The following is a 24,999-nucleotide window of genomic DNA, read 5'->3' on the forward strand; positions in this document are numbered from 1 at the left end:
CGAAGTAGGCCGCAAATCTTCTGGAATCCTCCAAGAGGTTGATTCGTCGAAATCTTCACCTTTGAGGGGCGTAGGAAAATCCCGCCCCGGACCCCGTTAACGGAAGTAGAAACGGTGGAGCTTGAGGCTCGATTAACCGAAAAAATGTGAAAATTCACCTGAAAAAGCGCGAAACACGCAGCAAAAGCTCAAGAGCTAAGCACGAGGACTCCCAACACTTGAACGTGCGGTAAAAATCTGAAGATGGCTACCAAAGGCGGAGCTTAGGGAGATGGCAGTCATTGGCTGTGGTCAGTATGACACAGAGATCAGTGATTGGTTACTACTACGAAAGACAGATCAGAAACGAAACTGATACTGATTTTTCTTTACCGAGGATTCCCAGCCTGACGACGGGGAATATTCATGAGCATGTGAATCCATGCCAGACCCCATGCTGGAGAAATGGGCAGCCAGTGCATTACAGAGGGCCTGAGAAGGAAGAGGTGAGTTGGAGACTGCAGAAGGATTGGCTAGTTCCTTGCAGATTTTGAAGAGTTCAGCCATATTCTTAGAGGCTCCAGAGATACAGGCCTGGATGTGAGCCCTCTTCTTGGAGCGTTGAGATGGTATTGCCTTTGGAGTAGGCGGCAGGCCAGTTTGTCAGAGGATGAGCCAGAGGTCTGCCACTTCCGTTTAACAACTCTGCACTTGTGTTTCAGAGCAGCTAGATCAGGGTCATTCCAGATGTTACGCTTGGAGGCATGTTTCAGGCAGATCCACATGACAGGGGCAAGAATGTGAAGAGTTTTAGTGATAGAAAGAGGAAGATTGGCAAGGACAGTCAGTGGGAGAATCAAGGGAAGGAGGAGGGATGAAGGTGCAGCAAACGCAGCAGCAGACAACCGTTTCATCAGACGGATGACTGCGAAGGAGGTTGGCAGTGCTGGTGGAGGCTCAGTCAGGGGGCTGAGAGGTCCCAGATGAGAAGAGGAGAGAGTGGTCAGACCAAGAGAGCTGAATAGTGAGAGGGTTGGAGGGTGGTCGATCAGCAGGGATAAAAGTAAAGGGTGTGTCTGGCAGAGTGTGAAAGGCCGGAGGGGAAAACAGTGAGGGAAAGGAGTACAGAGATCACAGAAGAGAGAAGAGGCAGAAACAGTTGAGTCAAGGTGGATGTTGAAGTCTCCTAGTAGGAGTTTTTGAAGTAGAGGCTAGAAGCGAAGAGGTGAAGTCAGCCCATTCCAAAAGGAAGTCTGACAAAGGGCCAGGGGGGCCTGTAGATAGTGGCATGTGTGAGGGTCAGAAAGACACTAAGCTTGCAGACAAGACTTTCAAAGGAGGAGTAGGGCTGGGTGGGTACGAGAAAGGTAGGGACTCAGAAAAATCAGGGCTATTCAACCACCAGGTCGTTTGGGCTGAGGCTTGGAGAGGATCTTGTAGCCGCCAGGGAGAAGGGAGTCAAAAACAGTGACTAAGCTGGCATTGAACCATGTCTCGGTGAGTGCGAGGACGTCTAGATCAAAGTCGTCAAGAAGGAGTCAGTTGTCAGAAGAATGTTTGACAGCAGATCGTGCATTCGGGGTAGCTAAGTGTAGCCGGCCACCACCTTTGAAAGATCCGGCAGCCATCTTTGAAGAGCCTCGAGGAGGCCAAAAGGCATCAGGGCCCAGCAGGGCAAAAAGTATGCATCAAAGAAAATGCTGCACGCGGCATGAAATGAGGCACTAGTGCCATTAGCCCAAGTGGGTTGATTTCACAAAACAAATAGGTATGAATAATTTATTTTCTTTGTTAATGAGGCAAAGTTGCATTAGCCTACCAATGGCAAGAATCTGCATCATTCAAACAGGTAAGGGCTGTCCGATAATGGACAGCCACAAACTTCACATTTGCCCAGCAACATCCAGTACCTGGGCAGGTTTTTTATTGGGGCCCAGAGAGCCCAAACTAAGTCTTAACCAGTTGTGAGGATTCAACAATGAGAGAAGGACACAAAGCTGTACTTTTCTCAATGTTTGCCAAGTTTATTAAAATACAGGGGAATGGGATAAAGGCCCATCTGTCCCTAACAAAAATGTTCCTATCTAGCAAATTAAAACTAAAGAAAATTGACCTTTCATCCAAATAGATCTGACCCTCACACTAACATACAAACCAAAATATATAAAAGGTAAATGTATCCATTTCCAGTGCAACAAAAATGTGCAAAGGTTCAGAATTATGACTCCAATAAAGCTCAACGTCATCCGCAGTATAAAGGGCTTGAGCTGTGCCTGTTGGCTTCTGTTCTGTTTTTTTCGATATACACAGATGAGTAGTTTATTCAATCGAAAGAACGTTACAGTTGGTAAGTAACTTGTTCTTCGAATGTATTGTGTCCTTCTATATTCCTCATCTTAGATAGACTCCCAAAGCAGTATACATTTGGAGGAGGGAGTACTAGATCATACTAATCATCGACTGTATGAATAACGGCCTTAGCAAATAGACCTTGTGATGAGGTGGAATCTAGAGAATAGTGTTTCACGAAAGTGTGCATAGACGACCAGGTGGCCACTGCATAAATATCGCGCACCGGACACCCCTCTGGAGAGCTGACAAAGTTGCCATGCCCCTAGTTGAGTGAGCCCTTAGACCATCTGGAGGCTCTTTTCCAGCTAATCTGTAGCATTTGCTAATTGCCAAAATTATCCATCTGGATAATGTTTGTTTCGTTACTGCTAGGCCCAATTTATGTCGAGTTAATCCAACGAAAAGTTGGAAACTTCGCCAAAATGTTGCCAATCTAGCGATATAAAAACTGAGAGCCCTTTTGGGGTCCAGTCTGTGTAGTCTTTCTTCCTCACTTGCATGAGGAGGATGATAAAAAGAAGGCAGAGTGATTTTTTGTGACAGGAGAAAGTCATACTATTTTAGGCAAAAACGAGGGCTTGACTAAGAATAACCTTGTCCTTATGAAAGATGGGAAGGGGTGTTAGCGGACAAGAGTGCAAGGGCTTAAAAGGAATGCATGTAAGGAACTTTAAAACTAAATTTAAATCCCACACGGTTACCTGAAATGGGACTGGGGTGGGAGAGGTACACATTAGTGAGACACTTCTGAGGAGCGCTTAAAAACAGACAGCGCTGCCAGGTATCCTTTTATTGTGCCAACCTGAAGCCCCCAAATTGTCTAAGTGTAAAAGGAAAGAAAGTACCATAGGTGTATAACATAGAAACGGGTCCACATTCTTGTCCTTGCACCAGTTACTGAACTTGTTCCAACGATACTGGTACAAGGAGTTTGTTACTGGCCTTCTGGCTGAAAGCAAAGTCTCCATTACGTCATCCGGGAGGTCCCAATCCTTACAGCTCAGCCTCTCAGAAACCATGCGTGAAGGCGGAGTGTCTTGACCTCTGGATGGAGAACCTGAGCATCCTCTTGAGAGAGGAGATACTCTCTTTGTGGAAGACGTATTGGATGGCAAATGGGCATGTCCAGAGGGTCCAGGTACCACGTCCTCCTGGCCCAATCTGGGGCAATTAGCATTATGGTTTTCCTGAACTTTCTTAACCTCCTGATTACGTGAGGAATCACGGGGACTGGGGGAAACTCGTACAGAAGTGGAAATTCCCAGTCTACTACGAACGCGTCCCCTAGAGCTCCTCTTTGAGGAAATTCCCTTGAGCAGTACTGACTGCACTTCCGGTTGACACTGGTCTCAAACAGATCCACTTGAGGGGTTCCCCAAAGGGTGAAGATGTCATGAAGGACTTCCACGAGTGGGAACTAGCTCGGGGAGACTGCTCTGCCTGCTCGGAGCGTCTGCTGCAGTTTTCTTCTCTCCGGCTAGGTAAGCTGCCGACACAGATTCCTTCTTGTATTGCCCAGAACCAGAGCTGCATTGGTTCTCTGCACAGTGGTAGTGACCATACAACCCCTCTCTTGTTGAGGTGGCACATGGCCACTGTGTTGTCAGTCATTATCAGGACATTCTTTCCACGTACAGAAAGGCATTCTGCGCTAGTCCGATTGCCCTCAGCTCCAACAGGTTGATGTGTAGTTTGGACTCCGATAGATCACCAACGACCGCTGATTGTTAAATCGCTGGTGTGAGCTCCCCACCCTGTGAATGAGGCATCCGTCACTACGGTTATCTCCGGCCATGGTTGCCAAAAAGACTCGAGAATATTGTCCTTGCAAGTCCACCATAGAAGTTCTTGAGCCACTCTGGACAGAACTTTTAGGTCTGACATATCCCCTGAAGATTGAGACTATTGAGTTCTGAGAGCCCATTGAAGGGATCTCATTCTCAATCGGGCCTCTGGCACCAGAAGAATGCAGGGTGCCATGAGGCCGAGCAACCTCAGAAAATCGAAGGCCGGCAGATGCTGGGCATTCTGGAACTTTGTTACCATCTGCAGAATGTGTAGAGCTCTGACCTCAGTAGGTGAGGCTTTCCCTTAGGAAGTATCCAGGATTGCTCCAATGAACTGGTGCTTTTGGAATGGTTTTCATTTGTGACTTCTTGTAATTTAGTGAGAAGCCCAATCTGTGTAAGAAGTGGCAAGTCATGGTCAGATTATCCTGGGACTGATCAGTTGAACTCACCTCGATTAACCAGTCATCAAGGTAAGGGTAGACGTGAATCCCCCTCTCCCGAAACTCGCTGCCACGACAGCCATCAGCTTGGGGGAAAAACCTTGGCGGAGGTCAACCCAAATGGCAGAACTCAAAACAGATGGTGATAACCGCCAATCTCGAACCTCAGGTACTTCTTATGCTTGAGATGGATCGCCACATGAAAGTAAGCATCCTGAAGGTCCAATGATACCAGTCTTGGAGTTGGAGAGAACTGAAGGATCTGAGAAAGGGTTACCATCTTGAACTTGTGCTTCCTGAGGAACTTGTTCAAGTGCCTTAAGTCCAAGATGGGTCTCAATCCGCCGTCCTTCTTTGGAAAGAGAAAAGGGAGTACCAACCCTTGTTCCACTCCGCTATAGGTACATATTCTATCGCACCTTTCTCTAGCAGGGTTAAAATCTCCTGCACAAGCAGAGGGTCTGCAATTTTGGCAGAGTTGGCTCCCGGTGGATGGTCCAGAGGCCTTCATTGAAAAGGAAGGCAGTAACCCTGAGCTACTGTCTCCAGTGCCCAAGCATCTGAAGTAATGCCCCCCCATATGTTCAGATACTGAGAAATCCTGCCTCCCACCAGGGTCTTGTGGGCCAAGGCCAAAGAGTGGCTTTGCCGCAGCTGCGGCTGAGGGGACAGTTGCCGCTGCTGGGGCTGATCTAGCACTCTTTCCTCTTCTACCACGAGGACATTTACTTTGCTGTCCTCTTTGACTAGCCTGCCCTCTTCCAAATAGGAGTAGAATCTAGAAGGACGACCCCTCCAGGAAGATGAGCCCCCGAGTAGGAGTGTAGTTGAGGTTGTCGTATGGAGGCACTAAGACTTAGCTGCCGCCTTAGAGGTCTGCAGCTTCTCCACACTTTCATCCGCCTTGCTGCCGAACAAAACCTCAAAACGTCAAGGCATATGGAGTAGTCTGGCCTGCACGTCCAGTACGAAGCCCGACTTTCTCAGCCACGCAAACCTGTGTAGCACTGTGCTAGATTCCATGGACCTGCTTATGCCATCAGCAGTGGCCAGTCTTGATTGAAGGCATTCCCCCATAGCCTCCTTTACATCTTTTACAATCGCAAGCAAACCCCCTCTCCTCGCTGTCAGGAATGTGTTCAGCCACTGCAGTAATACAAGTCACATTTGTCGACTTTGCAAGACCAGGAATCAATTCTCTTATCATTCCTATCTGGGGGAATTGAAGAGTATGCCGATTTTCTTGTGGATGTAGCTGCCTGGACTACTAAGCTCTCAGGCATAGGATGTTTGGTTAAGTATTCAGGATCAGAAGAGGCCCTATATTTTCCTGCACATTTTTTATTTACCGCTGGCCCAGAATCTCGGGTTTTCCATGTGGCCATAATCATCTTCTGAAGGGCATTGTGAAAAGGAAGGACAGGATCCTTTTGATGACCACCACTGAGAATGTCGATCATGTCGTCTTGCTCATAAACAGGGGAATATCTATTACACCCCATGAATTCTACCACCTTATTCATAAGATTCCTATATCCAGAGTCTGCAAGGTCAGTAGGGTCGGGTTTATCAAATTCCAATTAAGACGTGTCTAGACCACTAGCTGTGTGCAGACATTCATAGAGGTCAGCCATTTTGGAGTGAGGACCAATTAGTTCCTCAGGAACATCCCTTGTACCATATTTTACCCCAGAAGGGGAAATCTCTTCAGAAGATTGTTCTTCGTAAATATAAGCCATAGACTTGAAAGTCTTGTCTAGGCACAGTGTGAAATATTTTACGTGTGGATTGTGCAGGCATAGACCTTGGCTTCACCAAAGGCGTCTATATTGGGGCCGGAATCAGCAATGTTCTCAACAAAGGCGTTGATGGCGTCCAAGTAGTCAACGCAGGTTTCGACGCGGTCGATGGCGGTTTGGTAACTGACACCGTTTTTTTGTCTGCCGTTGCCTTCGGTTTATACACCGGTGGGCCCGTTTTACTTATTTTATGAGGTGTCGGAGAGGTTTCTCCCGACGACACCCTAGACAAATTTTTGCTGTATTTAGAGCATCTAGTCTGTGACCTCCCTCTGTCACACTTCGAATGAGCCTGGACATGGTTTTCACGCGATCTCTTCGAGGGGCTCTGGGCCGCACTCTCAAAGATTCGTATCATCGAGGCTCTGAATGCCTCCCATTTCATGCTTTGATAGACATTGGATAACCCCTGTATCGGGCAACGGCGAAGAATATCAGTGACGCCTCTTCTTCAAAGACGACGAAGATTTGAGACCGACTCCTCGACCTAGATTTACGTCGGGATTTTCCACTAGACTCAACCGAGTCTTTCTTTTTCCTTGAAGAGGATTAAAGGATTCCCACCCCGCTCCCCCCCCAGTCAATTTACCTCTTCGTTCCTTGAGAGTTTTGTTGGTCATGGCTTGACAGGAACCACATTTATCACCTCGATGGTCCGGACCCAAGCACCAGAGGCAAACTCGATAGGGGTCAGTAAGGAACAAGTTACTTACCTTTAACTGTTCTCCAGCATGGGTTTGGCATTGATTAACATGCTCATGAATATTCCCCGTCGGTAAAGAAAAAAAATCAGTTTCGTTTCTGAACTGTCTTTCTCCTAACAACCAATCACTGGTCTCTGGGTCATACTGCCCCCAGCCAATAACTGCCCTCTACATAAGCCCTTCCTCTGGCAGCCATCTTCAGATTTGGAAGCACGTAACGTAAAGTGGAAGTAAGACCAAGAGAAGAGCTGCCGAGGGGTTGGATGGAGGGTTCGCATGTGAATCCAAGAATACATAGCAGTACACATATGCACAATGAAGGGAGGTGGCAAGGCTCAACATTAAGCAACTCTTACCTCCTCACAAGCGAACAGGTTGCACAGCACTGTCTGGCCGACTCTGGACTCCTCCCTGGAATCCCAGTCGATGCAGTAGAATCTCGTGAAGGTGTGCGTCGACCTCCACGTAGCAGCCCTGCAGATGTCCAGCAGGGGGACACCAGACAGGAACGCCGTAGTAGCAACAATCGCTCTGGTTCAATGGGCTCTCGAACCGGTGATGGTGGATGATGCAGCCAGAGAGCAATCTGGAAATGGAAGCCTTCGAGAGGGCCTTCCCTTGGTTCACAGGGCCAAAGTTCACAAACAGTTGTGATGTCTTCCGAAAACTTTGTGCGGTCCATGTAGAACTTCAGCGCTCTAGCCACATCCAGCAGCAAGTGCAAAGTCCTCTCAGCCGGCAACGAAGGTGACGGGAAGAACACAGGTAACACCAAGGGCTCGTTGAGATGGAAGTTTGACGGCACCTTGGGCATGAAGGAGGAGTGCGTCCTCGGCAATACCCTTGTCTTGTGGAATGTCAGATATGGAGGTATACAGGAGAGGGCCTGGATTTCTCCCACTTGTCGTGTGGATGTGATGGCTACAAGAATCGCTGTCTTCCACGATAGGAACTTAAACGGTGCTGAATGCAGCGGCTCGAATGGTGGACCCATGAGCCCAGTCAGCACCACGTTGAGCTCCCACGCCGGGGCCGAAGCCTTCACCGGCGGGAACAAGCGGAATAGTCCGCTCATGAACTCCTTCACCAGGCGATGAGACCACAGCAACAACCACCCCAGAGTTCTGGTGTAGCGGGAGATCGCCGTCAGATGGATTTTGATGGAGACATGAGCCAGCCCGGTCTTGGCCAGCAACATCAAGTATCGCAGCACTTAAGGGGCCGTAATCCGCAGAGGGTTGATATTCTGCTGCGCACGGCACTAGACAGAGAACCCCTTCCATTTATGCCCATAGCACTTAAGAGTTGAGGACGCCCTGACCTTTGCAAGCACCTTCCTGCAGTCCGCTGGGATCTCGTACCCTCCTAACTCTAGTGCTGCAGGAGCCAGGCCTGCAGGTTCAGCGAACCTGGGTCGTGATGTAGGATGGCGCCTCCTTCCCAGGCGAGTAGATCTGCGTCCGTCGGCAGTTTGACTGGGGGGGTGGGAGGGTGGGGGCCGACATGTCCAGAAGGTCCATGAACCAAATCTGCCTCGGCCACGCTGGTGCGAGAGGCTCATCCTGCACCGGGACCTTCTGAGTTGACTGATGAGTTGCATCAGCAACGGTGGGAACACATACAGGAACAGGCCGTCCCAGGGGAATGAGAATGCATCGCCCATGCTCCCCGGCTGGGGAAACCTGCTTGCGAACCTCCGGCACTTGGTGTTCGTCGCTGTTGCGAATAGATCGATCTAGGGATTTCCCCATCGTCAGAATAGGAGATCCACCTGATTCTGCCAAAGCTCCCACTCGTGGCAAGAGCGCAAGTCGGCAATGGTGTTCTTTATTCCTGCCAGATGGAACGGTACCAGGAACATCCCTGGGGGAATGGCGCAGTGCCACAGATCCTGCACTTCCTTGGATAGGGCTGGGATCTGGTGCCCCCCTGGTGACCCTTACCACTTTTCCCTTGAGGGACGGAAGGAAAGACCAGAGGGCCCAGAAAACAGCCTGAGCTCTAGGATGTTGGTGTAGGGACCCCTCCTCCGGAGCCAAAGGCCTCTTGCGTGGAGATCTCCGGTGTGCTATCCCCATCCCTCCAAGGAGGCATCTGTCGTCAGTTTCCTGATGCGCTGGGCTCTGGAAATCCATGCCCGCCACAAGATGCGCGCGGGTGCCCCACCACCAGATCGCTTGATGGAAAGTTGAGGGAGATCTTGTCTTCGAAGCTGCCCGCCGCTTGCATCAAACGGGCCGGGCGTCGAGGAACTCCTGCAGTGGCCGCATCCGCAACCTGCACATACGCACGAGGTAGATGCACGATGACATCATGCCGAGCAGGGACTTGATGGACATCAGCCTGGCCACTTCGATGTGGAACAGCCGTTGTACCTTGCCCAGGATGGACTTCGTCCTCTCCTCCGACGGTGAAGGCAACCGCGCGAGTCTGGTTCCCAGGAACAGGGTGTCCTGCGGCGGTACCAAGTGGGACCGCAAAGTTGATCGAGAATCCCAGATCCGTGATCAGGCGGACGGTCTTCGCTGTGTGATCGACGGTGAGTTCTCTCGACTTTGCTCGATGAACCAATCGTTCAGGTAGGCGTATACGTGGATTCCCTGCAGGCGCAGCCGCACCCCCACCAGTGACAAGCACTTGGTGAAGACCCTCGGCGCCGACTTCAACCCGAAGGGCAGGGCCTTGAACTGGTAGTGCCGCCCTTGGACCACGAATCGTAGGACTTTCGATGTCCTTTGTGTATGGGGATGTGGAAGTAGGCATCCTCCAAGTGCAGCAACAACAGGAAGTCGCCCTCCTCCAGTTGTCCATCCAGAACTTCTGGGACTGGATGTATTTGTTGAGGCGGCGAAGACTAGGATGGGCCGCCAGCTGCCGGTCTTCTTTCGGACAAGGAAGTACTGCGAGTATACTCTGAGGCCTCTTCGGGACAAGTTCTATCGCGCCCTTTTTTAGCATTGCTAGTACCTCCAGAAGCAGCTGTGGCACGTGGTTTTCCTTCCTGGCCACAGGTGGTAAACGGGGACACTTTCTTTGAAACTCCAGAGTGTGCCCGTGGGCCAGGGCATCTAGCACCCAACGATCGGTGGAGATTGACTCCCACACGCTGATGAAGGTCGCCAGCCAGCCTCCCACCGGGGTGCTCGGGTGGGGACCCAATGTCAGTCTTGCTTCGCCGAGGCCTTACCACCTTGGCGACGACTGCGTCCTCCAGTCTTGCTGCGGCCTCTGTAGGCTTCCTGCGACGAGGAGCGGGCCGCCTGGCGGTACGACGCAGAACCGCTGCTGAATCCTTTAGCAGCACCTTGAGACTTGCCTCCAGAGGTCCGAAAGGACGCCCGATGTTTGCGAGAACCCAGGGCCCGGGCCGTCTCGGTGTCCGCCTTGATGGCCTGCAGTGACTCATCCACTGCCTTGCCGAACAGGTTGTTCCTGCCGAAGGGCATGTCCAGTAACCTGGTCTGCATGTCCTGACGGAAATCCGTGGCTTTGAGCCAACCGCACCGGCGAAGACAAACGCTGTTGCCCATCTGGCGAAATCTGGCGTCAGCGATGTCCGTGGCCACCATGATGGTGTGGTCCGAAGCCACCTCTCCTTCCTGCAGGATTTCAAGGGCTTCTGCCCTCTTTTCATCTGGGGAGAAGTCCAGGAGGGGAGCGATCTTGAACCACAGCTCCCTGTCGTAGCATGCCACGATCGCGAGAGCGTTGGCCGCATTGATGGTCATTGCTGCCGACGAGATAACTGGTCTCATGGCGTCCAGCTTCTTCCCCTCGCCGTCTGGTGGGGAAGTGGAAGTTGATGCCGTCGCCCCTGCAGATTTTTTCTTGGCTGCCTCAGAGACCACCGAATCGGGGGACGGCTGTGCTCTGAGGCACCTAGGAGCGGAGTCTGGCACCCAGTACTACTTCCCGTACCGGTCCCACTTTGCAGGGCCCGAGGACGGGTTTGTAACGCTCACCTGATTCCCACGGAGGCGCGGGTCTTGGCAGGAAGGTGTCTGACTCGAAAAGTGATGTGCAGGGCTCGATTGGCTTCTGAGGTCGAACCTCTTCGCACTGTGTGTCGAACTCGAAGAGTGAGGTTTCTGCAGGTGAAAGAATATGGGGTTAATGGACTGGGTTGTTGAATGTCTCTCTCTCTCTCTCTCTCTCTCTCTCTCTCTCTCTCTTCCCAGCTTTTCTGTAGAGCCCCCCCCAGGTCAACGTGCTCACCTTAGATAGGTGAATGCTGGGCTCTCCATCTGCGTCTGGTGCAGGGTGCCGTTGCCAGTTCCTTCACTGGTGAAACATTGGCCTCTTGAATTCAGAGGATGGTTAACGTCGTTATCTGCACGAGCGGTGAGTTTCTAGACACCTTTTGTCTTTATAGTCTTTAAATGCGTGGCACGTTATTATTGAAGACTCTGTATAATGCTTTTCCCTTATGTATTGCAGGACTCTTGAGATGGAAGATGGAGTGAAGCGCCTGGAAATTCGTAAGTATGGCAAGCGCTCTAACTGTCTCTTTCCTTGCAGCTTAGTTCGTGTTAGAGACGCCGGAGTATTCGCAGGCGTTTTATTGCGACGAGCGTGATGGGCGTGAGTAAATACCTGCTTAATGTCTTTTTCTTTGTCTTTCAGATGTTGGTTTGCAGCGCCGGAGTCAGCGGAATGCTAGTAAGTTTTAACTATACTTTGTCTTCACAGGCGACGATGCAGAATGAAGAAATCCGGAATTCACAGCGTGCCGGTAAGTATAACAATGCTTTTGTCTTTGCAGGCGAAGGTGCAGCGTGAGACACGGCCGCTGCCGATGGATCAGGTGAGTAAGCACTGCGTGTAAAGTTTGGCTTGCTAACCTGTTGTTTCTTGTCTTTTGCAGGTGCTGATGTTGACTGGATACAGGAATGGTTAAGTATAATTCTTGCAGGTTCAGGATCGAAAGAAGAAAGGCTGGAACACACTCGGTGAGCGTTCTGCTGCAGATGCAGAATAACGCGAAGCACGTTTCATCTATCGGGTGTGGTTTAAATAGCCTTGGAGTGATGAGGCGTCTTCTTCCACGGCCCCGCCTAGGTAAGAAAAGAGTTAGTTTCCAGAAGAGTTCTAGTGCTGTATCCAGGGAGTGGAGCTGCCCCACCCAGGTAAGAAAGTAGTTCCTGTTCTTAGATAGCTTCTAGGTGGCTGGTAAGTAAGCAGCATGGTCTGCTGCAGGTAAGTCCACCCAAGCACTTTCACACCAATTATGAGCCCGGCGCTTCCAGTGCCGGGACCGATGGTTTTGATGAGCCTGGTGCCACCGGCGCCAGGACAGGGTCCAAAAGGTCCCAGTAGGGACCGGCTGGTGCCTAGGATTAGGGTTAGGGGCCTGCTTCCAAGGACGTTGGGCTGGTCCTGGCTCCTTGGAAACAGTGATCATGACAGGGTTCTTCAGCAGGGACAGTCCAGATGTCGTCCAGTAACGGGACTGAGAGGACGATCTTCCTCTTGGCCTCCTGTCATTGGTAGAGGAAACCTTCCTTCTGCTCTTCGGGGCATAGCTGGAAAAGCTCTGATGCCCTGGCAATCATGGCGTGAAAGGAGCCAATATCATCGGGAGGGAAGGCCCGGGCAGGGGGTGATGGGAGATCCGTCCCATCGTCACCACTGTCGTACGTCCCCGTCGTCGCCATCTCCGTTCCAATCTAATCCCTCGGTGGTGGGGATGGAGGTGAGGGATGGAAGGGAGGGGGAGGATGGATTTGCCCCTGCTAGCTCGGTGGGCTCCCTGGCGGTCCAGGTGCCGCTGGATCGTCCCCTGGGGCGGAGGGCACCCTTGTCCTCATCTCCGTACACAGGGTCTGCAAAGCCATCAAGATTGCTCCTGAATTGTCCTGTGGCGTAGGTATCGGTTGCGACGACTGGTGTGCAGGGTCCTCCGTTTCCTCCACGGCCCGCGGCTCCTCGTTGGCTCCACCGTTGCTCTCTACATCCGCCTAGTCAGGATCCTTTCCGTAGGCCTCGAACTTCTTGTGCAGGTTAGCTTTGACGCCAGCCAGCTCATCCTCTGAGGTGGCATCTGTGTCCATTAGGGCTACCGTGCCCCCCCCCTTTCTCCTCACAGCGTTTCACGGGTGTCTTCGATAGGCTAGAAAGAGGTTTCCCTCCGGGGTGGCAGGGAAAGTCTAGGCCCGGAAGTAGTCTCCACTGGGTTAGCCTCCGCAGCCTTTGCCAGGGCTGCCACGACTCCTTCAATCGAGGCCTTTGCCGGGTGAGTCAGGGCCTTCACGACCTTGGGCACGTCTGAGGCCTTCACCTTAGGGGGAGGGTCACCGCCTCACCTGCCCCCTCCACCCCTCCTTGGCTTTCTCCATCGGGATCGACCGGGGCTTCTCCCAAAGCTTACCCGGGTTCTCAGACTTCCCTTTTCCCCCTGAGCCAGAGCGTTGGCTCATGGATGATGGCGTCGGTGACATCGTGCCCTGCCTGGCAGCCGAGGAGGCCGAACCAACGGCTCTCCCAGTGCCGGCGGACTCACAGTGCTTTGCTTTTTGTTGGGCCCCCGTTGCTGGAGCGCCCTCAAAGGTCTTAGAACACCACTCGGACTTCTTCTCACCCGTTAGTGGGCTCTTCCCCTCCAGCCAGTTGGTGAGCCGAGTAAGACGGTCCTCCATTGTCCGGACAGACATGTTCTAACAGAACGCACAGTCGTCCTCCACGTGCGACTTGTCGGCATGAAGGCAGTAGAGGCACCGGGAGTGCGCATCTTCCTTGAAGACTTTCTGTAATCCACATCCTGGGCAGTTCCTGAACAGTTTGGATCCAGTAGGCGTCGAATCTCGTTTGTCCTAATTGGGGTAGGCCTCAAAGGTCTTCCGGAATCCTCCAAGAAGTGTAATTAGACGAAAATCCGCATAGAAAATTCCGAAACGTATCCCTGTTGATCAGAAGAATCAGTGGAGCTTGAGGCTCGAATTGACCGGAAAAATAAGACTAAACTCTTTGAATAAACTGCAATATGCAGTAAAAGCTCGAGAGCTACATCACAAGGAATCCCAACACTTGAACGTGCAGTAAAAATCTGAAGATGGCTGCCAAAGGAGGGGCTTAGGTAGAGGGCAGTCATTGGCTGGGAGCAATATGACCGAGAGACCAGTGATTGGTTATTAGTAGAAAGACAGTTCAGAAACGAAAACTGATTTTTTCTTTACCAAGGATTCCCAGCCTGACCACAGGGAATATTCATGAGCATATAAATCCCGTGCTGGAGAATAGACATTTTCTTCCTGCATTTCTGGCACTTTTTAAAGGCAGTTTTGGGGGTAGAAGGATTTGATGAAGACATTGTTGAAAGACTGAAGTGTCGAAAGAATGAAGCGCCGTTATCGTAAACACAAAGCCAAAGCTTTGTCTGAAAAACAGAACTGAATTCAATGGGCGCGACGCAAACCCTTTATACTGCGGATGACGTCTGCACTCCATGGCAGCCCTCCAGGGACATCGATGCTGCAACCTCAAGCACAGCGCCCCATGGTAGGAAAAATAATTCCAAAGCAGCAAAGCTGAAGATACGAATATATCTAAGACGAGGAATACATGGGAGGTCACAATCCATTCAAAGGATGTAACAGTCAGGATAGCAAAGCAATTGTCTCCATTAGTACAATAGTTGGTCAGGATGATAAAGTTAATATTTTCTTTCAACAACAATCTTTATAATGACATTTTTCTCCTTTAAAGCAACTGCTCCTTTGCAGGCTTACTTGTGGCAACATGGGTTTCAGGGTTTGCCAAACTGACATAGAACTGTACCCTTTTAACCCTTCTGTTTCACTTAGTCGTTATTCTAATTGCCTAAAAGTGCCCTTTAAATTCCCAACACTTCCCGGGCACCCCCCCCCCCCCAACCTCTTTTGGTTGACTCACCCGTTTAAAGTGTGTCTGTAACAGAGGACCATCGCCAAGCCGAATGCACCAGTTACACAGTCTCTCTTGGTTCCTGCGTCAGTCTTTCGCGCCTCCGCCAAAAGGAACCATTGTTCTGCAAGAACGTGTCTCGTCGGGTCCTGCAGCAGCACACTGCTACCCGAGTCTCTCTCCTTTGGTATGCAGCGCTTCTACAGGGGTGCCTGCCTCCTTCAGCACACCTCGCCTCAGAGTTTATATTCTGCTCAGAATCCTCTGCGGATTGCCACTCCTGCGACCATCTCCTCCCCTCCTTCCACCTGTGCATAGTAAAATGCACCCTTTTTCAAATCTCCCGCACAGTTGATGATTCTGAAAACTAGCTTGCATCTATAGCTTGTTCATGTTCCACATTGACTGTGCTCTCAATTTCCTCGTCCCAGTACCATAGGAGTTATGGGAAATGAAGTCCATAATGTTTTTAAACTATCCAAGGCTATTTTGTTTCAATTCTTTGTTGGACTTAAGTTTATCAGAAACAGAAGATATTATGTGAATATGTGCAATGACAGTGTTCAGGACTTTTACCCAAGACGGAACCATTATGATCAGGGTACATCACGTGACCCATGGATTTCTAAGGTTTAAAAAGTATTCCATTTAGGTGATTTCTCATATAATGTTCTTTGGGTCTTAATATGGGAGGGTCTTGTGCGGTGACAGCATGCCATAAGGTATTTGGGAATAGTAGGATCCTCATCCCCACAAAAAGAAGAATACTGCATCTCTCTCCTTAGGGAGTAACCACATCTCCTTGACTGCCATCTCCTGCCATGTGATCCTCGCTCATAATGCCACCCACAGGGTCAGGATCAGGTAGCAGCTGCCTTCACCTAGCCACATGGGAGGAGACTTTAGGTGCGGGGATCAGTGATGAATCTGCAGGATTCAAACAGTTCAGTCACACAGAGGCCCTTGGACACAAGTCCAAGTTGGACTGACATGCATTCCCTTGCATGGAGTATCCTGACCTGAGGGCAGGAAGATGGCCAAAAAGAAAGAAGACTAAAGGTCAACGCTCAAATCATATGGTGCATCCATTTTGAGTATATGGTACTCAAAAAACATTAAGCAATAAAAGTGCACCAAAGAAAGATAAAAAAACAAGAGTTCCTGCCTCCAGCCTGTCCTAAGCACATCATACAAGGCATAAAAAAGGGTTGCCAGACAAAATGGGACACAAAGCACCCCTGTAAGGTGGTGTGCGCACTACAGTAAAACAATACAGAAAAACATGACTAGGAATCAGAACCACTGAAGTGATAGCACTGAGGCTTACCGGAAGCCCCAAGACAAATGAGCTCACCAGGTAAGTGAACCTAAAAAGGCTTTTCATACCTAAAAAGTCAGCCAGGGTGCAAAACATGGAAAAATAAACAGGGGGTTCCACTGAAATCCATGATGAGAAATGCAAAAGTAAAATTCTTCCCACACAGACCCCATGATGGGAAAACTCGCTCTGCATAAGTGAGTCTTAAAGTAAAGGAAGAGTTCAGCAGACCGCTGCAATTTTAGAAGGTAGCAAAAATCGAGGGCACAGTGAGAAAGTGAACTACCCAGCATCACATTTGATAAAGTGGCGAATCAAATTGGGCAGTGAACACCAAGCCAGTATACCATGTCCCAGTTAGAATTTGTTTTATTTAGCTCGTACCTCTAGTAAGAAAGGGAACACCCTTTTAGTAGTACGGTTAGTGAGTTTTCTTTTAATTTCAATAAAAATACATTCCAACATGTTCACTTGTCTGAGTCCTTAAGGTTTGATACACTGAGCAGAAGATAATTCACCATACTCGAGCTGCATCTGTATGCAATTATAAGACTGCCCTTTTTTCTCAAATGAGGCTGAGTGACTTGTGTGGCTAGCAATTTACAACTTGAAATGTTTAAACCTGTGGACGATCTCAAAATAAAGAAATCCAGGAGTACTGATTTCTTGTCTACTTGACGTATGCCTTGTCTGCACAAGGAGTAAAACATTGTGGCACTTGAATAGTGCATTAGTAATTGGTAGAAAATGCATACCTTACAATTAGCAGGTGAGCACAGATACTTACTAGGGTGTGTTCATAAATATAGTGATCAATAACATCTTGGAAAGCTGCAGTCTCATCCAGAAGACCAATGGATGAATCCACGTCGTCAATAAATCCTTTCATCTCAGCTGTTGTCGTCCAAACTTATAATCATATAACAAGAAACACCAAATGAAGAATCGAGAAGCGGTTTATCCGGAATTTTAAAATATGCAACAAACTGCAAAACAGGAATGGGGTTACATTAAATAGCTTGATTCAAATTCAGCATAAACAGATGTGATTTGACTTTCTTTTAATTCAGTAATACATTATTGATCTTTGTTTCATTTAAGAAATATTTGGACAGCAGTGACGGTAAACATTTTCAACAATCTTGTAAATGCTAAACGAATGAGCAGTGCAAGCCACTAAACAATAAGCATAATGTTGCCAACTACAGTTGTTCAGAGCATTGTGTGACAAGGTCAATTGTCTGACCCGTCACAAGGGGCTAGGCACCCCTCTCAGCAGGTCCATCTAAGTGAAAGCCAGAGCAAGTCCTACCCCAAACAACAGTGGAAGTTGAGATGGCCCCAATTGCTGCTCCCTCCTAAAGTGCCTGCTTATATATGTGCAGTACCAACTTGTACCCCCCTATATCTCTCTTGAAGAAAATGCAATCCAAGTTTTCTGACAGTCAGCAGAAAGAGCCAGCAAAAAAAAAAAAAAAACTGCGCAGCTGGTGGAGACGCTACACACTGTTCCAACAGTACTCTGCGTAAAGAAAGATTTCTCTTGTTGCAACTTACCCTCCATAGTTCCTATGGATCCCCCATCTTTTTGCTCTGTTTTTGAACCTGTTGTCACTTTTTGAAGGGAAATAAATCCTTCAGCTTCACTTCCCTTATGGGGAATCTATCAATCCTTAAGACTACTAGTACTGGGAAACTGGTTTCCCTTTTCCATTTTGTGACTTAACACACAGCACCTTACAATGCAGTGCAATGGGGACACTTTTGTATCACCCTAGCTTTTTACACTTGTGATTTTTCGTTTTATAAGTGGCTTGACAAGCTGGTGGCATCAGATTACATCCATTACTCGCCATATCGTATTGCTAATGCTTCAATCTGCTTAGATGTACATGCTGTGCATATAGTCTGACTAGGGGTATTCATAGAGTATTGCATCTTTTTTTCGAATCGAAAAGAGAAGTCAACCTGAACGCGTCTCTAACACTATCCCAAACGTGTCGTGTAGCGCACCCATGGTCCATCACACATTGAGAAAAGAAGCCTTAAGGCTAGCTTGGTGCATTGGCTCAAAAGGTGTTTCTCATAAACTTAGTAAGAATCGCATTCAAGTCACGTCCGGGAGTTGGATTAGAAATAGGTGTGTGTAGTCTTTTCACACCTTTGATTACCAGGACCTTCAACCAGTACATTTTGCTTTGAGAGGTGGTGTAAGCAGAGAAGGTCGCAAGGTGGACCTTCAGTGATTTAAAAACTAGTCCAGAGTCTAAGAGGCGAGTTAGATAAAAGACCCCAAATTGTCATGTCACCCCTTTGTGGAAAGAGTGACTCGGAGGCGGCCTCCGTAAGCATAATGCGGCATGTGAGCTGAGAAGTAAGGAGTAAGGGGCAGGAAAGTGGTGTAGTGTTTGTGCAAGAAGCCAGCAGCCATCCCGGATCAGGGTGGTGTTGCGCACACCTGGAGAGAACAGAGCACAGTAACGTTCTTTCTATACGGTTTCCTTGCGGTGTTGGTTTGCTATGCTTGCGCTGCTGAATCAGGTGAGCGTGGCTGAAAAGGGTGTGCAGAATTGCAAGCACGGAGTATAGGCTGGTTGGCGAGTGAGTGCTCATTCAGCGGGAGAGGTGGTGAGTGCAAGCTGCACCCACAGGATACTGCAGGCACTAGCATTAACGGAAGGTAAATATATTACATGATTATATGAGATTAATCAACCTAGCAACTCTGGTAAACATGTATGGTGCCCTAAAGTCTGCTCAGTACTGAAGCACCTGATCAGGGGTGATCTCTGTTGAGCTAGCCTGTGTGTGGTGAAAATGTGAATAAGGCATTTAATTGATTATAATTCGGTTATGACACTTGTCTCGAAAATGAAGAAAGACTTCAACAGCAAGGATGAAGAAAAAAACTACCTAATCACCTACAGAATATTTTAATTATTTATTTTTATAGCGCTTATGCACAGGTCGAGCGCTTCAAGGCGGGAAGGGAACAAGGCAATACAGTAATCATTCTTTGGCCTAGAAGTTTCCAATTGATCTAACAGAAAAACTAGCATACTAAACCTGACGGATATACGTGGGATGACGCACCTCACATAATCGACCATTAAGTGGGCACTAAAGAGCCAGAAGGCACCTGCATCGACACATCACCCAATATCTGGAGGAGTGCTCAGAATTTGTTAAGCAGGGACATGATCAGTAATCTAACAATTACTGATGTCACATTGTTACATTTGGAAAATCCACCTAATCTGCCATGTAATCTGCCATTCACAAGCCCAATAAGGGTGATTGAGGTGGCAGACATGGGGAAGGTGATAAAGGAGGCCTCACAACGGATGAATGTCAGCACTGATGAAGGAGCAGTGTCATTACGTGAACTGGGAGTCCAAAGTACCATCCCACAAACAAATAAGGGAGTAGTAGTAGTAGTAGTAGTAGTAGTAGTAGTAGTAGTAGTAGTAGTAGTAGTAGACTGAGTACTAGGAAAACAAGGTAGACTCCTGGATAGCCCGGAAGCACCGACCCGAAGTGGGAAGGATAGTACTGCAAGCGCAGGTGAAGCACGCAAAGCAGTGCATGAAGCCCTTTTGGATAAAGCTATTCTGGAAGCAATTCTATACTGCAAATTGTGTAACCAAGGTAGCACTTATGGAGGGGGACGGGGAGCAACCTGTGGAAGGTATGAGGATTGGAGAGCACTTCAGAAATTATCATTAATAAAAGCTGCAGTGTCATTGAGCCCCCTAAATATACTCAGAAGCGCTCTTTTGCTCCAATTCCTCCGTTTACCCATATAATTAGGGACGGGATGGCTGAAATGGGAGTAACAGAGGCTGTGGATAAATCCCTAGTAAGTGCACAGGATAGGCCTGAGGGCACTGCAGTTGAACTCTGGATTGTAAACGGGGCATAGGATGGCTTGGTTGAAAAAGACTTCGACCATGGGTTAGCTGCCCAGCGGTCCCAAGTCTCAATCAAGATCTGCTTATCTCACAATCCCCTATGCCTCCATTTCTGATTAGGAATCAATTGAAAATGGAAACCCAGAAGGAGAGATACCGGGATCCTTTGAGTGGGCATCAAGAGGACAATATGTTTAGGATCTTTAAAGGAGACATTCAGGCCTTGATTGAGCACGGGACTAATGACCTTCCAACAATGCAGCGTGAGCATTATAGATAATTTGACAACCGCTATGGTAGATCGCATCTTGCTGCTTAAGGTCGGAAGAACGAGACATCATTGTCCCCTCAGAAGGATGTCTCTGTCCTAACAGATTTAGATCTAAAGTTGTCGTGCTCACAGGCAAAGGTGATATGAACAAATACACAAATATAATGCCGCCCAGACTTCTGTCAACCAGTAAGGCAATCCAAAAGGTAGGTTCTACAATGCACCGAGAAGGTCTTAACCATGGTAGACGATAAGGGTTTGACAGACTGTATGCGGACAGACACATTGGATTGAAACGTGGACACCATCCTCAGATGTATTGTAGTGCCCCAGCAGAAATGGCACAAGGCAATCAGTGGATGTATATAATAAATCCAGCAGGGCTGCTGTTGATATTGAGGATGAGGCGGCTGATCCCCTTGATGGGTGGAGAAAGATGAATTTGGTATGCACATTTAAAGGAAAAAACACTCAGCAATAATAACTCATACAAGAGAATTAAGTGAAAGAGCTGTCCTCTATATGAGATGTAAATGAAATCTTGTGCAAAATGTTCGACTGAGGATATTATCCAACTATGTTTTGTGGAGGGTGTAATGTCTGTTGCAATTTTGGAAATCATTTTATTAGATTTTGCATATTAAATTGTAAAGAAACACTTGCAGTAAGAGGGATAATGGTAAAGACTGCCACTCTAAGATCTGTCAGTTGCTTGATACCTGGCATATTACACAAACAGGTCCCTTGATAGCGCAAGTGGAGCAGGTGGGTAACTGTATAACAAAGCCAGCAGCCTGTCCAAAGAAGTCATTGCTAGATTGCTCATGGAAAGAACCCAAAGGGCTTCTAAAGGAGAACTTTAGATGGGACTGCAGTAAATGGAGATGGTCTAATTGTATGGACCATCTTTGGCCGAATAATCCCTAATGCAGTGTGCAGGGAGGGCAGCCAGGGATTTCCTGCACAAGGCTTAGCAGCAAAGCAGCAAGAAGTACCACAATTATAGGGCTAAATACAAATCACAGGGAGGGCGTTAAGGCAAAACTCCTGAGGATAATTAGCTGGAATATAGCAGGTGTTAAGAACAAGGCATTTGATGTGGGATGGATTCAGTGGCTAGGATCCTTCGATATCATTTGCCTCCAAGGAACATGGTTAGAGAATACTAGGTTACGAGAGGATCTTTTCCTTGCCTTTGATATTTTTACAGTAAATGCATAAAAATCTTTAAAAGGCAGGGGCTGGCAATGTCGGTATGGAAGCAATCTTCATGGCTTGTTGCAAAATGTATGCAGGCAAATGTCCTTGCACTGTATATTGGTGTCTGCTGCCTGGTACAAAGGAACAAGCAGTTTCTCTCCATTATAAGTGTATATATTCCTCCAAAAGCTCCGGAGCCATGTACTTTTGGGAAAGAATGTCCCATAAGATCTGCTACTGAATCAGTGCCGGTGGGTAATTTGCTGTTAGAGGGGGACTTGAATGCCAAATTAGGGACTAACCCAGTGGCAGGAGATGACACAAATGGACATTCTAGGCGTTCCGAGAAGGAAGCTAAATAACCAAATACATGATGCAAGAGTAAAGGTAAATGCACAGTTGATGCATTCTTACCTGCTAGTTGAACTAAACGGCTGCTCCAGAATTTACATCCTAGTGTGGGGGTAGGAAATCAACCATTGATCATGCCATTGTGGAAGCCCTCTCTTAAAGTGAAATCATTTAAAATCACTGAGAGGCCAGAGAGTGATCACAACCAGTTGGTGGTATTGTGGCAAAATAACTGTGTAAAGTACTTAAAGTACTGTTTACTGGCTTGCCGTGCTGGTCTGCTGCCGTGCTGCCCCTGCTCCAGTTTCTATTTAAAAACGAAACTTTTTTTTTTTTTCTTTCCTTGGAGCTGCTGGAAGGAGCGTGGCTGCACAAGTAACGCCTGGAGGACGTCTTAATCTGTAACCCCAAGGTTGCCTGGCTTCCTGCTAAATCAAGGTGACTGTAATGCTCTAATGAGCTGGACTGCCTACTGTGATAAGTGTCTAGCGTTGAGTGTGTAGCGTCTAGCGTTACGTAGTCAACGTGCGCCATTGGTGCTGCGCAACAAAGAGTTTGTGGGATTACTGAAAGTCGCCTCTTGCTTTTCTTTTTCTCTCTTTATCTCACTTAGGTCTCCTCCCTGGGTCCCTTCCTCGAGTGTGACTCACACCCGCCTCACTTCCTACTTAAAGCCTTGTGCCCACGCACTCGCGCGCGCACCGTGTAAAGTACTTACTGTTTACTGTTCACTGCTCGCGGGTGGCAGGCGGCCGGGATTGGTTTACCATTATTAGACACAGTGACAATGGTGAATGGGCTGCATAGTGGGAGGAAGATACGTGGAGAGAAGAGCAAGGATCTAAACCAATCATTGGGTAACCACTCGAATATGTCTGGGACCCCCATTGTAGATGAGGAATTATACTGCTCAAATGAGGTAGGAACATCTAAATGTGAAGAAGTGTTGGGATATGCGGGTGAGCATGTACCCCAGGATGTCGGGGAAAAAAGAATGCTTTCAATGAAGGAGGGGGTCATTTTGCCTTTAATTCCCTCGCCGAATGCCCCCCTTCTATCAGATACTTATAAGCTAACTGAAATGAATCATGATGATGAGAATGAGGGGCCGAGTGAGGGTCTGGGGCTTCCGCCCAAAAAGATCTTGTTAGCCACAATGGGGATAAAACCAACTAAACCAAGATTCACAAACGTGTCTATCATTGCCCCGGCTATTGAGGCACTTTTGGATAAGCGAATGCGCTTCTCAAGAGGCCCATCAACCCCGGTCAAAGCCCACAATTACTGCATGGAAGATGTACATGTTCACGCGGATCCAGGCTATGTACCTGGGACACAAGCCTTGGTACATGCCTGCTTCGACGATTTCTCAGCAAATTTAGAAAATGATAAGGAGGTCCTTAATCAAGACATTAGTTCTCCTGGTAGACATTCAATCACCAATTTATTAGTTGGAGACATAGCATGGTCGTTACATCATGACGACCCTAAAACGAGCTTATCTCAACTAGAAGTGGAAGCGGAACGCAACCTAATGGAGATATCAGATATTGGGGTTGAGTTCCCAGTTCTATCCAGAATACTCAATTTGCTTGATAAAGGACATGAATATACTCATGCGCAATTGATGCATACGCATGATGTTATTATTGACTTATCGGCCAAAATCAATAGAATTGAGGGGCTCTTGTTTACCTGTGAGGCGGTGGCGGCCCTGACTAAGGGCAAACAAGGGGATGTCCCTAAAATGAGTTCAAAAGCGTCACAAACCATAGGCGAGTTAAATAGTGCACTAAAAGTGGGTAATGCGCTGACGGTATGTACTAAAGCCTCACAAACATCGCCTGATATAAGAATAGGGCTCCAACCATTTCCCACTTTTGCTGAAGCTATGGCCTCTGATGTAAGAAAGAGTAATGAGCCTGTTAATCCTGCCCTGAATCAGCTGTTAGAGCTGGTAACGGCTAATGCCGGGGCCATCAAACAGATTCTGACTACGATCCAAAAGATAAATTCTACTCAGCAACCAGTAAATGGTCAATATGGTCCGACGGTAATGATGGATGACTCCATAGGACCGCGGTCTAACTCCATAAGAGTAGAGTCTTTGGATAGTCCATCAGCTTTGACCAACTTAATTGATCTCGAAGACGATGAACAGAATGCCCATCATGTCTTAGATGGAGAGAAGGCTGAAGACTTATGCCATGAACCGGTACTTTCAAGAAAGCAGAAGAGATTGCTATTGAGAGCTTCAAAACGTAAAATTAAACAAGCAAAAAACCTAAAGAAGTCTACCAATCACCTTGCGACAAACTCTATTCTTGACTCGTTTAAGATTAAGATAAAAGAAACATCTATGGACGAGGAAAAGATAGATTTACTGCAACTTGATTCTGAGTCTAGGGCGCTATTGAATATTGAAAACAACCAGAGTATGGTTGAGAAGTGTAATGGGAAGGAGAAACGAATAATGCCTAATGACCTAGATCCCCCTGATCGGATAGAGGAGGTGTCTTTATCTAACCATAAGCAAACTGAGCTCCTTAGCTTCTTCCCTGCACTTTACATGAAAAAGGCATCGAAGAAAATTAAGGAAGCAGTCTCTAAGAAACCCCTGAAAAAATCAGGGGAGATGATTAAAATACCAACTAAACCCACTGAGTTACTGTTAAGTGGAGAAAAAAAGCAGGAGGGTAAATTATCTAAAAATGATCAACATCAGGAGTTGCTAGCAAACGCACAGGTAAAAGAACCTGTGCTGAAAACAATTACTGGAAATTATGAGAATGGCAGTTGTGATTCTTCATCAGGTAACAGCAATAAATGTAGGGCTAGAGACAGACTGCCCTCAGAAAGAGAGTTGATAGAGAATACAACCTTCCCCGATGTATATGAACAGGCACTGTCTGATAAGATACTCTCCCTAACCGTAGATATGCCCCCCATTATGGGTTGGGAAACTAAGCAACCACCCTCTGCCAGAATAAGTTTGAATAGATCAGC

At 48.0% G+C, this 24,999-nt stretch overlaps 1 protein-coding gene across 2 annotated transcripts in view; it reads right to left on the reverse strand.

Moving 5' to 3' along the window:
• The window catches only part of AZIN1 (antizyme inhibitor 1), a 1,159,916-nt gene that overhangs the window by 879,906 nt on the left and 255,011 nt on the right, over nucleotides 1-24,999 (reverse strand). For both annotated transcript variants that reach the window (XM_069621462.1, XM_069621463.1), the window contains exon 3: nucleotides 17,048-17,246. In XM_069621462.1, the coding sequence (XP_069477563.1) occupies nucleotides 17,048-17,149 (102 nt within the window). In that variant the 5' untranslated portion in view covers nucleotides 17,150-17,246. The remainder of the gene's footprint in view (nucleotides 1-17,047; nucleotides 17,247-24,999) is intronic.

Source organism: Ambystoma mexicanum, chromosome 5q (genome assembly GCF_040938575.1).
Source record: "Ambystoma mexicanum isolate Mex_15411 chromosome 5q, UKY_AmexF1_1, whole genome shotgun sequence".
In the NCBI taxonomy this organism is placed as follows: Eukaryota; Metazoa; Chordata; class Amphibia; order Caudata; family Ambystomatidae; genus Ambystoma; species Ambystoma mexicanum.